The sequence below is a fragment of the Cottoperca gobio genome, chromosome 2 (assembly GCF_900634415.1).
Source record: "Cottoperca gobio chromosome 2, fCotGob3.1, whole genome shotgun sequence".
In the NCBI taxonomy this organism is placed as follows: Eukaryota; Metazoa; Chordata; class Actinopteri; order Perciformes; family Bovichtidae; genus Cottoperca; species Cottoperca gobio.
This window is the reverse complement of record NC_041356.1, coordinates 5,245,802-5,262,415: the sequence shown is the minus strand read 5'-3', so window position 1 is coordinate 5,262,415 and position 16,614 is coordinate 5,245,802. Positions and strand designations below refer to the sequence as shown.

At 41.3% G+C, this 16,614-nt stretch overlaps 1 protein-coding gene across 1 annotated transcript in view; it reads left to right on the top strand.

Moving 5' to 3' along the window:
* The window catches only part of tns1a (tensin 1a), an 87,469-nt gene that overhangs the window by 18,967 nt on the left and 51,888 nt on the right, over positions 1 to 16,614 (top strand). The window contains 2 exon segments of the mRNA XM_029444912.1: positions 2,477 to 2,591; positions 5,898 to 5,935. Of these exon segments, the coding sequence (XP_029300772.1) occupies positions 2,477 to 2,591; positions 5,898 to 5,935 (153 nt within the window).

Below are 16,614 nucleotides of genomic sequence, written 5' to 3'. Positions count from 1 at the left end.
AGAATTAGTTTTGGTAGTAGAGGAACGAGTGGTTTTAATTTTAGTGTTGCGTTCCTGCCTTCGTAAGCGCACAACATCTCAACAGATCATGAAGACTGTGAAATGCAATGATAAGAGACACATTGTTGTAATGTTAATAGGATTGCCCAATTATGGAAAAATGTACTTGACACATTATCACTAAAAGTTTCAGCCAAACTACTAGTATGTCCGAAACTGTGTACTCTTTGTCTTTGATATTCCAAGTCTTCATAACACCAAAAACAAAAATATTGTTTTTTTATTTTCTTCAAGCTAAACCTACAATATCTCTCTCAATGTCTTGCCTAAGATAAACTAACATTTGCTATCAAAGGAAGGCCTGATATGTTTATCATTTTTTTTTGTTAAAGATATTTATTTACTTGGTTAAAAAATAATTTAGAAGGAGAGGGAGATAGTGTGGGACGAGGATGAATGGGGTGGAGGGTACATTTGTCATGTCGACCAAGCTGATTGGTCGATCCAACTATCACTGGCGAATATTGACGTAGCTGGAAGAGAATTGGCTTGTTGATATTGGGATTCGATTTATTTCACTACAGCTTGTAAAATTGGATCCTAGTTTTGTTATTTTACTTGGGAAGCGATGCGGCATTTTTAGCATAATAACGCAAAAACAACTAGAGAAAACCCCCTCGGATGATTCATGGGATTGGTTACATGTGTGTTAATTGTTCCTGAAGGACTCATTCATTCATCCTTTCAAGGTGATAGTTGGAACAAGGTGTCTTTAAAATACTGCTTTTAATAAAGAGCGCTAAAGTTTACAATCCAGCCGAGCCCAACCCAGACAGGCCCAGCTGCACAAATACACAAAGGAAATGACATCATCATTATGACTCACCAAGGGGGTTGTTAAGACGGAGGGATGGTGGGGAAAAAGAGCTCAATAGAGGAGTAAAGTGAGATCCAGGTGGGTGTTGCAAGGTGAGCAACGAGGGGGGAAAACTGTCAGAAGAAAAGAGCTTGAAATCGATGAACTGGTCCTTCAGATCAGGAATATAGAGTCAAACTAACACAATATAGAATAAAACCTGCTTAAAAGACATTTAATGTGCAATGCGTCACTCAGACCTGAAACCTGTAAATTACCAATTTTTTTTAGTCATTGTGATGACGCTGTCGAGCATTCGGTGTCTCGGTTGAGCTGCTTAAGAGTTAAGGCACCTTCAAAGGGAATTCTAGTGACCCAGTTACAGTATTCTTGGCTGCATTTTGTGTGCTCCTGGTTAAACTAATCAAATCAGCATTGAGTAATGTGCAGCTGTTTGGAAGGAACATCTTATTTTATCGTAGCGTTGCTTTGAAAGTGTTGGGAATGTCACTACATGTCAGGAATAAATCACACAAGTCATGGAAGTCATTTTGCAAACGTCTTTAGGGTTCCTCCTTGTCATGATTCAGCTAACGAGCAGCATACATACATCAACGCCACCTTCTTCATCATCTTTGCTTTTCGGGGGGGGGGGACAAAGTCCTGTGCACTATTTATTCCTCACTGCTCCGCTCAGGTTTTGGTGCAGGTTTCTAGAGCTGCCGTGTCCTCAGGCTGCTCTGAAAAATGTTCCAGCACACACACACACACACACACACACACATGCATACAGTACAGTATGAACACACACATACACAAATGTATACACACACACACACACACACACACACACACACACACACACACACACACACACAGGCGTACATCATTCCTAGAGTTTTTTGAGGTTGTTGGTTGCTGTGAGGCTTTTTTTTCTTCTTCTTCTTCTTCTTCTCTCTCTCCTCTTCATCATTAATTAGTCATTTAATTAGAAAACTTCAAAGTGAAAACATCCTCTGCTGGTGGGCGGAGTGTGTCAGTGTGTGTAAGTGTGTGAGGACACAAAATAATGACAAAAATGAAAGTGTGTCTTTTTGGTCTTTGATTAAATAAACAAAAACAATTTTTTAAGGTAGAAAAAAAACTTTGTTCTATAATAATGTGACGTTTATTATGTTGCATTTTTTGTATTAACGAAGCACAGAAACATTGATTTAGACAGATTTAAGCAGGGCTGCATTTAATGAGTATCCACTGTATCACTGTAAATAAGTCCGTTCATCATTTAGTCTATAACATGTCAGAAAACAGTAAAGAATATTTGGTATTATGCTTAATAAATGACTTAAATGATCAGTATTTTACCCTAAAGAAAATACTTTCACAATAAGCTTTTTAGGGAAGAGAACTGTTTTCTCACATATGAAGAAAGAAACCATCTAAGCCATAAAGAAAAACATTCAATATAACAAAGACATGAACTGAAACCATCAAAGACGTGCAGCAGCCACAGACGAATATATCATAGCTGAATACTAAATGTGTTTCTATTGGCCGTGGACCTGCTGGCATCTACTCAACCGACTCCCTCCTGATCTCTCTTCCTTCCTCTTCCCACAGCCCGACGACCCCGAGGGCGTCCACACACACACCTTCAAGATGAAGCCATTCAAGAAGGCCAAGAGTTGTGATATATGCAAGCAGGCCATCACCAAGGAGGGCTTCATCTGCAAAGGTGAGTGTCAGGGATGAGTTCAACGTTTGACTCCGATCAGACCGGAGATCAGAATGAGTGATCCATTCATGATTATGTTCTCCTGCGGGGGTTTTGAATCGGCAGATAAAGGCAGATTTCTTTAACACTACGTATTTAGTTACAGAGATTTACATTGTTTTGCAACTTGTGAAACAGGTACAGTTTGCCCTGGTTGTGCCTATGTTTTACGTGTAACTTAAGTTAAAGTAGTTTTCTTGTGTTTCCCTGTGCATGTGTACATTTTGAAAAACATTTTATTGTATGTCTGTATCTGCCACTGGGCCACATATGACAGTATGCATAATAATAAGTTAATTCCATTACAGGAGGGGAAATATCCTCCAACATGAGTTGAAAATTACCGACAAAAATCCAATATGGTGCATCTGCAATTCAGTTTACAATAATGTGAAATGTGTTATTGCTGTATTCTACATCTGACTATTTTTGTTTTCTTGCAGTATATGTGTATGTTTTCATGTGTCTTCTGTTTTTAGCGTTGCTTTCTCTCCCCTCCCTTTAAGCCCCTGCCTCCCCCGTCTCCCTCTCCTCGATCCACTCTCCAGTTTTCGATTCTAATTTTAGAAGAACTGACGGTTTTATTGTCACTCCGAGAAAAAGTCCAGGGGAAATTAACGTAAGAGGACTCCCGGGCAGCCTCACATTTTCTTCTTTCTTGTCTCCCTCCCTCCATCTCTCTCACACACTTTCACTCACTCTCCCTTTCTTCTTTCTCAACTACAAACACTGCGTCTTTAGCAGAAGCCGAGCTGACACTCAGAAGCCCGGCGGTAGGAGAGCGGCCCTGCATAGGGCTTTGGCTGAGGATTTGCTGTTAAAATTAGCATGGCTGCTGCTGCTGCTGCTGCATTAGCCTAGATAAGAGGGGAAAAAAGGGAAAGAGGGTGAGCGGTGGGGGGGCGGGGGGTAGAGCGAGGCAGGATAAAGAGAGAGAAATTGGGGTATAGGGGGATTGGGAGATAGGCTTGGAAAACAAAGGAAAGAGAGTGCAAAGGGGAGCACAGGAGAATTACTTTCCCTTTCATCCCCCTTTTGTTCAATCATCCTCTATGTTAAAATACAGTAAGCTTTCCTTGCCAAACGGTAAAGCTTAAAGTCATCCAGCTAAAAGCCCAAAACTGCCTCCTGAAGCAGCTTTATGGGGTTTAATCAGCAAAAATGTGCCATTGTGTTATAAAAAAAAACGCGAGCCTTTTACTGTAGGCCTACCGTATGTTCACAACAAACACACGGACGCATCCTCGCTGCCCTTTGCAGATACCAGGAAGTGTTGCTAGGCGCCCCAGTGAAAAGGCCACAATGCTCGAGGGTTTGCGGCCGAGAGATAAAATGTGACAAATGCGACGCTGCGTTGTGCACTCTTCCGCGTGTGTGCATGTGTTGAGGGTGAAGATTGTATTGTTACCTGCGCGCCTTTATTTATTTATCGTACAATAAGCAACTAACAGGAAGTAACGTCTCTCAGCCAGGCGCATAGTTGTTTGTTTTTAAACTGCTGTTTTTGTACGGATTAAGCACAAGAGATGTTAACCCTGTTTCCAGTCTTAATGCTAAGCTAACCCAACCCTGTAGCCTTATTTTTAACAGACAAACATGAAAGTAGTATCAATGTTCTCATCACAGAGTTGTGTTTAACACACTAAATGTTGTCCTAAAAGCGGCAGAAAGTAAGCAACCGTATTTCCCCCCAAAAAACTTTTTTTCTTTTGATGAGTCACTTGAGCTCTGATCACCACGGTGTGTTAATCTGCTCTTCTCCGAGATGAAGCAGTGTGAGAAGACAGACTTGTACCTCCCGTGGATCAGTGGGACTCATTAACAGTGTATAAAACCACATGATGATAACGACTGCATCTGGCGCCTGCATGTGAAATTTAAGGCAACTTCTAATGAAACATCAGAAGTAATGTTTGCACAAAAAGAGAGGAACCAGTGTGCTCGAGTGAATTGAAGATAATAAGAATAATGCACTTTTATTTTTGGAAAACCTGGAATTCATGTAGTATGTGCGCCAGTGTCAGAAATTAACGGGGGCAAAGGAAAGAAAGGCCTAAAGAATTCTCAGAATGCAGAAAAAAAACATGATCAAGGGCCAAAAATGGCTTTATATATATAATTTCTTTATTTTTATGCATTAATTATTAGTGGGGCAAAAGTTTCCCCCAAAATATATTTAAAAAAATGTCCAGTTCATTATCAGTTATTTTTTTCTTTACACTGTTTGCTTCTATTTCTGCTTAATTTCCGAGAATTTTATCATTTATAAATCATTCATATGCAGCGGTTTTGCATTATTAAAACATGTTTTGGAATCATATCTGGGCCAGGGTTACGATTACGTGGCAGTCGATGACAACTCCTAGAATAGCAGGCGATGAGATATTAGTAGATAATTAGATGGACAAATATTCACTTAACTTTTACCGTCTCCAAATAATTACCAATCAGCTATTCACACACACACACACACACACACACACACACATACACACACGCACACACACAGTGACCAAGTGATCCATTTTATTGCACACAAGTTTACCTTGAGAGCGTTTTTCTAACCGTCTGCTTCCCTGTAAGACCACCCAGAACATTCCGGCATCCACACCGTCGTCACTTCTGCTCACACATCAGAAACTCCCCACACCACCTGGCGACCACCCACAGCGAGGCCGCAGGCGGGTGTGTGTGGGGGTCAACGGTCGTACCTGCACACACATCAAAACACGGGAGGCCGACATCCTCTCACCTCTGTCTCTGTTTCTCATGAGGACATAAATATTTAATCTAATCCATGCTTCTTTTTAAGGAATCATCCAGTAGTCGCTGCTTCATATTACCACTTTAACACCTCTTTCTAAAGGTCTCAATAAAAAGTGAAATAAAACAAACAGATGTTGGATGGATGTTTGCTTTATGTGGCCACTTGGGGGCAGCACCACAGCATGTTAGCAGCAGCAGCAGAAGAGCTGACCTTGTTTCCTTTGCAGTACATTCAGCGGTAAACACAGATATTCTACTGAACAGCACCACACCTGCTGCTTCCAGCTTTATTCTCTGATCTATTTAGACAGAAACATCAAGGCTTTTTCTTTCCATAGAAATGAATTCTGGATGTTTACTCTTCCCCGTGCATTGATCTCGCGTGTAGATCGTGTGCTCGCGTGTGTATCTTTACTGTTCAGTGACATGTTATGTTCTCATCCAGGTCTGCTCTTTGTCTGTTTCAATTACAAACCTATCTTCGTCTCTTTTCTCTTTCAGTGTGCCGGCTGTCCTGCCATAGAAAATGTGAAGTGAAGGTAAGACACTGAATATCTGTGTGTGCCCATGCAATAAATATTCCACATATTCAGACTGTTGTTTAACATACTGGAGTTACATTTTTTACTTAGTCTTTTTATTGAAGCGGCTCTATTATAGTTTGTCAAAGTTCTCGAAATATTAATCTATGATTACAGATGTGGTGCAATACTCGATATGGATCAATTTATCGAGTCAAGGATCAACGATTCAATATCATCAATGCAAAGTGAAAACAGCGATACATGTCGGCATCTTTAAGATTTGCCTTTATTTTGAAATTCCCCAGGCACATCTGTCCTTGTCACCATTTCCGTCCAAGCACACCTTCTTCTGAACATGCAAACAGCGGGAGGTCTATTTTTATTCTAATATGAGGATATGATATCGTCTCATATTGATTGATGGCCCCTGAATTGAATCAAACTCGTATCGTGACTTTGTGATATCAGCAAATATTGTCCAAAGAATTGATATCCTGGGGTATCGCAAAAAACATTGAACCTGGGTCAAATTTTGCCACAACTTAAAATGTTTGCATCCCTGAAGGCACTGCATTGACTGGTTAGATACTTGCAAGCGCATATTATCGTTAGATTTCTATGTAACTTGGAGCGCCATAAGGTTCGTCCACATTCCGTCCTACGAACATTTGTGAAAGGCGCACATCAGTTGAACTCAAGCCTGCGCTTTTTCCGTTGCCATCTCCACACGCCTTGCAGTTCTCCTGTGTTGTAAAGACATTGAGATTTTCAAAGTAAGAAGTGTTTTAGCATCGACAAGCCTTCAAATTCATGGTTTTATTACTCAAAAAGCTTCTTTCCTGTCCCTTCTGGATCATCCGCTCACCTGAAACAACATGGTCTTGTTTTTTGCCCAGTAAGTCCAACCCATGCATTTGCATTACTTACTACATTTTATAATTCACATTCACACATTTATTTGCAAAGGAACATATATTCGTATCCTGAACCGCAGGATGTCTGAAAAGAAAATCCTGAAAAACCGAAGAGGAAGTAAAACCATCTGTGCTTCCTCGCATCGAATGACATATTCCACAGTTGTACCTTTTCGCAGTCACACTCACCACATTAGATCCCAATGTGCAGTGGAGAGGGAAAGAATGCATGGGGAGAGTAAATGAAAAGGAAGGAAGGGAGGAATGAATGACGGAGAGAAGGGAGGGAAAGGGCGGAGGGGAAGAACCTAACAAGGCTATTCTTAGTGGTTTTTAGTTGTGACTGGTGGGGAGAAACGTTCTCTTTTCCTCTCCTCCCCAGTCTGGCCTGATTCTTACCTCCTCTCCCGTTCCCCCAAAAACCATGGCGCTACCCAAATATTACTGTAGGAACAAAAGCTGTGTGTTCCCGAAACATACGAGGAAAAATCTCCCAAATGCCTCTAAAACCAGGCAAAGCCATTTGTGGTAGCGATTGGGGGAATAATCAGGACAGCCCGACTCATGAGTCATTCTGGTTGTGACAGACATTAGAAAGGAAATGTGTGTGTGTGTCTCTGAGAAGAACTGATAGTGTTTGAGGATTGAAATGTTTTGAATTTGGTTAAATTGGTTAAATAATTACAGCTTTGGCACGATTTCCCTAATCCGTATTTGCTAATGTGCTAATCCCTAAATTGGTTTAGTAGGGACCAAACATTTGTATTGGCTCCATCAGTGAAATGACCCTCGAATAAAAATAAACAGGACACAGTATGGCAGTGGCACGCTCATTGTTTTCAGACCGGTAAGAGTACGGAAAAGTAAAGTCTTTGTGCAAATGCGAGTGTGGATTTAGGCAGACGCCGCTGCTTTTCTTCAGCTGACTCCGCGTTGACCTTGAACAGTAAATTCGTCATGAAGCACAATGAGGTCGTCGCCAGCGGTTTGCAGTTCACCAGACGTGAAGACGACTGCAGCGCTGCGTTGGGTTCATTTTATGTGTTTATTATTTCAAGCTGCCGCAACATCCCTTTTTATGCCGTATAGTAACCGGGACATGTTGTTTGAATGCTTTAATGGTTTTACGCAGCATCTCTGCGTTTTTATGGCATTTTAATGGAGCCTATTGTGATTTTAATGTGTGTGATGAACGTTAATGTTCTTAACATATGATGTAAGACACTGTATGTCTCATTTGTCTATACAAAGCGTCCGCACTGTACTGTGCCCACGATCACTTAATGAATTACTTTTTTGACTTCTTCAAATATTTTTATTTAATTACGGTTTGGAAAATTGAATTACATTAATTTAATCTATGGCCATGTGTTGTTTCTGGGAATATTTTTTAGTTTTAACATGAATTGTTCAAGATTGATTCCTGAATATTTATTCAAATCTCTAATTGACACAATTCTGATAAAATTTACTAGAAAAAAACAGATTTAGTTCATAAAAGTGTGGTAGTGTCTGAAATAGCATGTATAAAAAAACCATTTCATACAATTAACATATGAAATGTGAACAAATAACTTAACTGTTGCTTGCATGAAGAAAGTTTCTTTGGTTTCTTTGGCCAGAGAAATTGCAACAACATATAAAAGGTTTCTGGCATCGAGTATGAAACCCTGTATATCACCCTGCTAAATATTGTAATAATACAGCTACTTTTTTATTTTCTCAATTGCTTTGAGGCCATAAATGTCTCACGGCTTCTTGCTCCAAAGGGAAGAAGTGGAAAGCGAGTTTCTGAAGCAGTGATGTTCATTTCACTTGGGAAGCAAACAAATCTGACTTATTGCACCTTTAAAGTCGATAAAACATTTCTCCTCCGTCCCTGTAATCTTGTTGTCAGTGGAGCGATTAGTAATATGTTTCCCTTTCTCTGAAGATCTGTAACCACATTTTTAAAGCTTATGAAAATGTCTTTGTAGAAAATTCAAAAGACAGATGTGTCCACTAATATGCCTTGATGAAGTAACGGCTAATCGTCTCTGGCTACCATTCATTTCTGTTTTCCTTTCCGTCCGACCGCAACCAAGTCTGTGTGGACGTCTGTTATTTAAACCCCGAGGACGTTCTAGCTTAGCACTGGATGCGCCCAAAATCTGGCTGGTTACCCGAGCTGTGGCTTGGAGATGGTTGCTCTATTAGACCGTGTGGTGTGTTGGGTCCTAATACCTGACTCAAGCTGTGGATTCTCTGGCGTGTTTTAAAGTCATGCTGGGAAAATTTTGTGTAATAAATTAGACGGACAAGACTGGAATTTTTTTTTGTCTGGGAGCGCTTCCTGAACTCAAACTAGTTTGAGGTATTCTTTGGATAAGGATGCACGTAGACACAAAAACCACATGAAAACTCCAAGGTACTCTCTTTTAAACACTTTTAATGCCTTTATCGTAATGGCTTTGGGGACACGATCTGGCAAAGGCTAATTCTGAAACGCAGTCCGTTTGTTTTTAGGTTTACCGTAAATTGTGCGATTCATTTAAAAGAGGGTGCCTTGGCGTCTTTATGTGATTGAACAAGACTTTGCGTTGGCAGAAACCAATCAGGAACTTGTATCTCATGAATACTACTACTGTTTTCAGGGTCGATTCATTCATGTAGATCAACACGCTCCACTGTCCGGATTCAGGGTTTGATTTTGGCATCGCAATATGCAAACGGATCCACCCAATATTTCCCCGCGGTACGAGTGTGTGCAAGTATGCATGTTTGCTTGTGTTGAATGGATAGCATAGCGCCTCTAAGCTCACTGTTCTCTCTCAGCCTTGCATGGAAACAAGTCCTCGTTATTCCTTGTGATTTATGCCCGCCATGTCTTGGAGGAGCCTCCTGGAATGCCCCTTCAGTGGTCTGTGCTGTTCTATGGGCTGGCGGGTTGGAAGACACAGGCGAGGTTTGGCAAAGGAAGGCAGGGCCGGAGAGAAATGATGGGGTTGGACAAGACGAGTGAGAGAAGAAGTTTTGAATATGTAAACAACTATGCTTGGGGGTGCTTATGTCTTACTTGGTTGCATTTTACACGGAGATTCTGTTTACATGTTTTGTGTTTTTAAGTACAATGTGGTGCTGTCTGACATGACATGTGTTTCTACCTCAGCTGCAAGACAAATGGGTTTGGAAAACTTTAGAGTACTTCTGCAATGCATGATAAATGCAAGCTAGGGGAAATTTGACATTTTAGTTCAGGTATTTCTGTTTCGTCTTACCCTAAAGGTTTAGGTTTCGGGATTGAAGCATTGAAAATGTCCCAGGAAATACAATTTAGCTTACTTAGGTTGTGCACCGGAAACCAGCTAACTATAGAGAGCAGTGAGGAGATGACTTGATACCCAGAACTCCCAGACGTAAGTGTACATTTTAATTTTAAAAAGCATTTCTAAAGCATTCATGCAACAGGAAGAAGCTATACAAAGCCAGTTATATTCTTCTCTAATAATAACACTAAAGGTCAGCGGGCAGAACCTGGACCAGGCATGGAATTGTTGACATTTAACCCAGGTTCTTCTCGGGCCAAGGGACCAGTTCTATCTGCATCCACAACAGGATTTTGTTGAGTGAGTAAATAAAATAAAAAAATCTCACGACTTGTTTACTTATCGCTGTTGTCAGTTTGAGCCGAACAAAGTGCTCTCGTAATCTTGCTTTTCCACTTCCTGTGGTTGTAGATGTTCACAGATCACAAGGGGTGAAACAGTAGGACGAGGAAGTGAGTCACGGGCGCAGTCCAAGAATAAAATAACAGAGGGTATGAGACACGTTAACAAACCAAAGGAGCGTATTCCTGTTGACACGTATGTACTTCAGTCTGTCAGGTGGAGAGCAGTTTCTTCTCTGAGTAGTGCTCTTACATCTCTTATGCATTGTTCATAGTAATCTTCCCATTCTTGAGTGGGAAGGGAAGGCGGTTGGAAAATCCCTAAAAATGTTGCAAAATTGTTTTCCAAGCAAGAGGCCATTTCCTTTGCAACAGTGTGATGAGAAAATAATAAGTATCTTTAAACACTAACTAACAACAGTTTATGATGACATAAATGGAAAAATGTACTTCATCAATCAGAGGCTTAATCAATTAACAGGTTTCTTTCCAAACAATCTATGAAAGTACATCCTTGTATTAAAGCTTTTAAGGTTTTGAAGCTGATTTGGCAACCCAGTCACATGCTGACTTTCTATTTTTAGGGGATTCAATAGTTCCTTTGTCATGCAAAAGTAAATCCAGGGGATATTATTGCAGCGAGGAGACTCAGACGGTCCCGTTTCATCTCTACTAGCCCAAAATCCCTTTCTGTCAAGCTGAGCTCACTCGCAGTTTACATCACACAAGCGCTGATGTGCAAGAAACAGTTAAGCATTTTAAAAGAAGTTAAGTCTGCACCTTTAACAGCAGACTTTTAATGTCACAAATTGACTTGAAAGCTCATTTATTTGTCTCTTAGTCAATTCGTACACATTCCAAACTCGTCGGACTTGAGCTGAGATGGGCCTCCTTTGAGGTCAAATGTTCTGGATTCTGCCTTTTTAATCCTGGCATCCTAACATTTTAATCCACATCCTAACATGTGTGGAAGTGTAAAAACTGTGAGAGGCCCTTTAATTAGACCTCTGGTAAATGACATGGTCTATAAAGTGCAACCCAGAAGCTCTTTAATATTCAGGAGGCACGAGGGCAACCCAATTTTACCACTTTACTGTGAATGTATAAACCATAAACTGTATATAAGAAGTGCACATTATCACTGTGGTTTGTTGACTATGGTTTTGAAGCCTCGAGTTTGCCTATTTAAACAATGTAAAATATTAAGTGAAGCGAGACATGACAGGTGACACTAGACAAGACATAGCTTAATACATTAGGGGACATGACTTGACAAAGAGAAGATAAATAAATAGTAAAATACAGTTTTTTGGCTGGGGTGGCTAATGGAATCACTTGGTCCAACTATTGTTTATTGTCGTTATTCATTTTTTAACTTTTTGGCATTGTGACCGTCGCCATCTTGTTTTTTTGCCCATCGCCATTTAGGATTTTTGTAACCAAAAGCAACACGAGAGGGGGGAGCAAATCTATATCTTCATGCTGAACGAGACATTTTTATGCAACCAAAGTATTACAATGAACTTTCATAAAGTGAAAACACACTGTGAAACAGTTAAAGTTATAAAACACACAAACCAGATGTCACTGTTTGGTAGCTACCTTTCAAGGGTAGCCCCGTCCTAAAACATACACTGCTTTATCTTATCTATTCTTCTTTAAAGGGGACCATAATTTACTAAATGAACATCATGCTGTATTGAAGAAGACTTTAATCTAGCAATTAAGACCATAAACGTGTCAGGAAAACCTTTACTGAGGTGGTAAATCAACAAGAAATATGGTCATTTTGCAACCAGAGGAGTCGCCCCCTGCTGGATTCAGCAATTTAAGGCACTTGGCCTGATGGAAACCGAGAGTAAAAAGTGAAACCATACATAAAAGAAAAAAAAGAAAATGCCATCAAAAGGCTACCAAAGTCCCTTTTTGCTATTTGCCCCTCCACAGGCTTCCATGACTCCTTTTCAGTGGTGTTTTACAGGCTTTTTTTCATTCTAAGGTTCTCCTTGTTTATTAGCTTTATCTACCAAAGGGAGAAAGTTCACGGAGCAAGACCAAAAACACAGTAAGACGTGCATAGAAGCAGGGATGAGGAGCGTTCAAGAATGTTGGCATGGAAAAGAGAGTAACCATCCAAGCATGAAAGTGAAAAAGGTAGAACAAGAACGAGAGAGGGCGAGGGAGAGAGAAAAAGACGAGACACACACACGTGTGCGCACAAACACACACACACATTCACGAGAGCCAAGCCCACTCATTCCTCAGCAGACCTTCACAGAGGCAAGTCTGTTTCCACGGCGCAAACGCGTCACATCAAAGAGCCATCACAGCACGTCTCCATAGCGACGCCCTTCAGCGGTATATTTGCAGCGCGGTAGTCGGGAGATAGAACTGGCAGACAAACTGTACGGGCGGCCTAATAACCGGGTGCTAGCAGATGACTGATGGCCTAATTTACTTCAGTTCTTGTCTGGAGGTCAAGAGCTAAGTTCACCCCGGGTGCTAAAAACCCAACAGGACACAGGTATTTTAGAATGGAGGGATCTTGTGGTCTGTTGAACTGCGATTTCTGCTCTGGAGTGAATGCGCATACATGTGCTTCCTTACAGATAGTAGCTACAGGTTCAAGTACAGCTGTGCAACCTTTCTCCAACTGTTCTCATTTCACAAATCATTTGACGACAAATGCTTTGGAAAACTAGCCTCTGAGACTGCGTACTCCACCACGTGCTCCTCGGATGGTCTGATTTCCCGAGATGGGAAGTCGTTCTTCTGACTTCGGTGTGTTCATGAGATTTTAGTCGTAATGTGGAAACAACATGGACGCCACAAAGAAGATGTGTTGTTTTTGTATTGCATTTTAACATCACGTTGATAGCTATTTCCGAGTTGTTGTTCCAAATTGAGGGGGCCATAGCAAAAATGTTCCCAGTGGGGAACGCACAAATGCCCTATCGCACAATGGTGACGATGTATCCGTCCCGTAATTTGAATCTGCTCCAGAACTTAATGCGTTCTTCCTTGGCTCATGCTACACCCTTCCTTTCATGAATATCGGATAAGGAGCGAGGGTAAAAAGCCATTTAAGAGTATTATAGATTATAGAATCATATATCATGCTTACTTTTAAGCACTTTCTATGTTCCCTTATTCATCTGGAAGGATTGTGTTTAAGGTTATCAGTATACCTGGCAAAATATACAGTATATACAAATACAATCATAGTAAATACATAATTAAAATAAAAATAGACATACTCCCTAAAATAAAATAGATGAATTGGAATTGAGAGCCATGTTTTTGCATACACAAGAACAGAAAAAATATTTGTTCTCTCTCAGTCCCATTCTCCCGCTCACTCCCTCTGTCAAGCATGCGTCAACAGCTACAGAGAGGGCTACGAGGAAAAGGAGGGAGGAAAGAGAGAGAGAGAGAGAGAGAGAGAGAGAGAGAGAGAGAGAGAGAGAGAGAGAGAGAGAGAGAGAGAGAGAGAGAGAGAGAGAGAGACGAGAGAGAGAGAGAGAGAGCGAGAGAGAGAGCGAGAGAGAGAGAGAGAGAGAGAGAGAGAGAGAGAGAGAGAGAGAGAGAGAGAGAGAGAGAGAGAGAGAGAGTGGGTTAGCAGAGGGAGGGATACAGAGGGATACAGTTACTGTCTGCCCCCGGACGGCTTTTGCTCTCTCGTTTTGGGTACCAGAATCATAAGGAGCCCCAAGCCACTTTCTTGGCCTTATATAGCGTGTTTAAAAATTTCTTGGCAGTTGACGGGAGGAACCAAAGCCAGCAGTACAAAGAGTGTATCCTGGTCCAGTCCAGAGGCTGCACAGACATCCACTTGCGCGCACGCATATACACAGAATCGAGTGCAGTAGCTCTCTGGCACGCGTTTGGGATTACTGCTGTTGTTTTGAGCGAGAAGGGCGGAGGTGGAGGAGGAGGAGGAAAGTGTCTGTTTTTGGTACTCCCTCTCTTGCCCTCTTTCTCTCCTGGAGGGGGGTCTGAAGGCAGGGAGAAAGCAGAGGTAGAAACAAGGCAGAGGGGGAGAGAGCGTGAGAAAAAGTGGCACCGATGTGCAGGTAAGACTTCTGGAAGAGTAGATGTTCAGATGCATGGAGGTTGTCTTGTTTTTGCAGTGTATTCCATCTGTAGTTCACATGGTTTGCATATTGAATACATTTTCTGAATTTGTAGTTCTTTGCATTCTTTCAAAGCTTAAAATGGGTCTTCAGAAAAAGTACCTCAAGCTGGATTTTGAGTTGTTTTTAGTGCATACAAAAACTGCTGGAGTTGTGTAGCTGCAACAAAAAGGGATTTTCTTTGGGGATGTGCTTTACTCTGCATGTTTTTGGATGTCGGCGAGTCCGCCATGGGAAAGTTTCTCCCATGGGAACGGGACAGACAGAGTTCATTTGAGTTGCTGTTTGAGGCTCGGCAGCCTTTCATGACCCGTGATTTGTGGCGGAAATAGTCGGGAGAGAGACACGGAGCAACTGGTCAACACTGCAGGCAAACACGTGTTTCCCTCTCGGCATATCTGCTTTGGCATTGGAGCAATTGGTTGAGTAGAATATTTGCAGGGAATGTATTTTTCTTTGATTCCTTTCTTATTTTCCTTTCTTCGCCTTCCTTTCGTGTTTTCTCACACTTCTTTCTGACACCTTTTGAGAGAAGATGCAGACTGATGATGGCAATCACTCACCTTTGACCTTGAGCTAACACACGGACGGCAGTTAAACATGAATGGTCAAGAGGTCGTGAGGCTTGTATGTCCTGTCTCCCACTTACGAGTCAAAACAACGGGAAGGAATGCAGTTTTATTACGGTGCCAAAATTAAACCTCCTTTTTCTTGAAGACTTTTTGAATTTCATTTGAAGACGTTACATAACCTTGAGCCTGAGGCTCATGCCCTGGCGTTGCATTTTTCAAATTAGTCATAAGTCTCGAGGGAAAGTGCTCTACCACTTTCTCCACCTTGCCCAGAAAGCCTCTTAAACTGCCTAAAGAGCCCTAACTCATGTCTCCCTCGTGTCTCATAACAGGGCGATGTTCTCTAAGAGTGATGCTTATAAAATGACTGCTTTCCCTGTAGATCTATCATTCTTGAACTATTTGTCTCTCCCATTCCTTAATAAAATACCTCAGGGAAGTTCATCTTTGACACATCAGAGAAGTGGAGTGCTGGCAGCCTTTAGAGAAATCTTGAGAAAAACATAGCGTAAGTTGCAGGAAATCATCTTAAAAGGTTCAAAGTAGATACCTTTTGAACTTTGATTGCCAAATAGAAATTCCTCTCACATGTTTGTGCAGATATTTGTTTTGCTATGTCACGCATCACATTTGCTTTTCCCGATTTGAATTTTAAGATCTTCTACTGTAGGCTTCAAGAGAAGTGCACACAAACACAAAGTGAGGCTGGCAAACTGTGAAAACTGCAAGATCCTGCGTCAGCGCCAAAGTATGTGCCAGGAAGTGTTATAAAAGCAGTAGTGACCAGGGAGGATGGCATTTAACATGCAACCACACGAGAGGCCAAGGCTCGTCCTACCCACTAACTTATTTCTGTCAATAAGTGACAGGCTGGCAAGGAAAAACTAAAAAGTACAATTTAAGACTTCAATGCAAGGTAACACAAACAGTGTTTTAGATTAACACTTGTAAGGAAAGTGCAGACACACATGGAGTCTTTCATGGAAGTAATTGCAGCTAAAGAGTTCACAAATCCTTTGGATCATCTTGTGTTCTAGTAAGGCTATATTTTGTTTTGCACTTTTCTGCGTGTATACCATTGATTTTGGCTTGGCGTTGTTTCTCCGTTCTCGCTTCACTGTGCTATTAGTGGTGGAATGAGAGAAAGCATCCTGTAGCCACCCCTAATTAACCAGGAACTGATAGCCGAAAGCTGTCCGGAACAGACCCATCAGCACCGTCCCACATCGGCTCCATCTCAGTAATGATGAAAACATGCTTGTTTTCAACTTCCATAGTAAGCCTGGCCTTTGAAGTGTTACTAAATTGCACATGTTTTTATTGCAAACTGTTTCCCACGAGTCGAAACCGACTCAGGTGAATGTTGGTTGCCAAATGTTCACCCAGCGATTGAAATTACCTAACATTTATGATATGCGGTCATGCAACT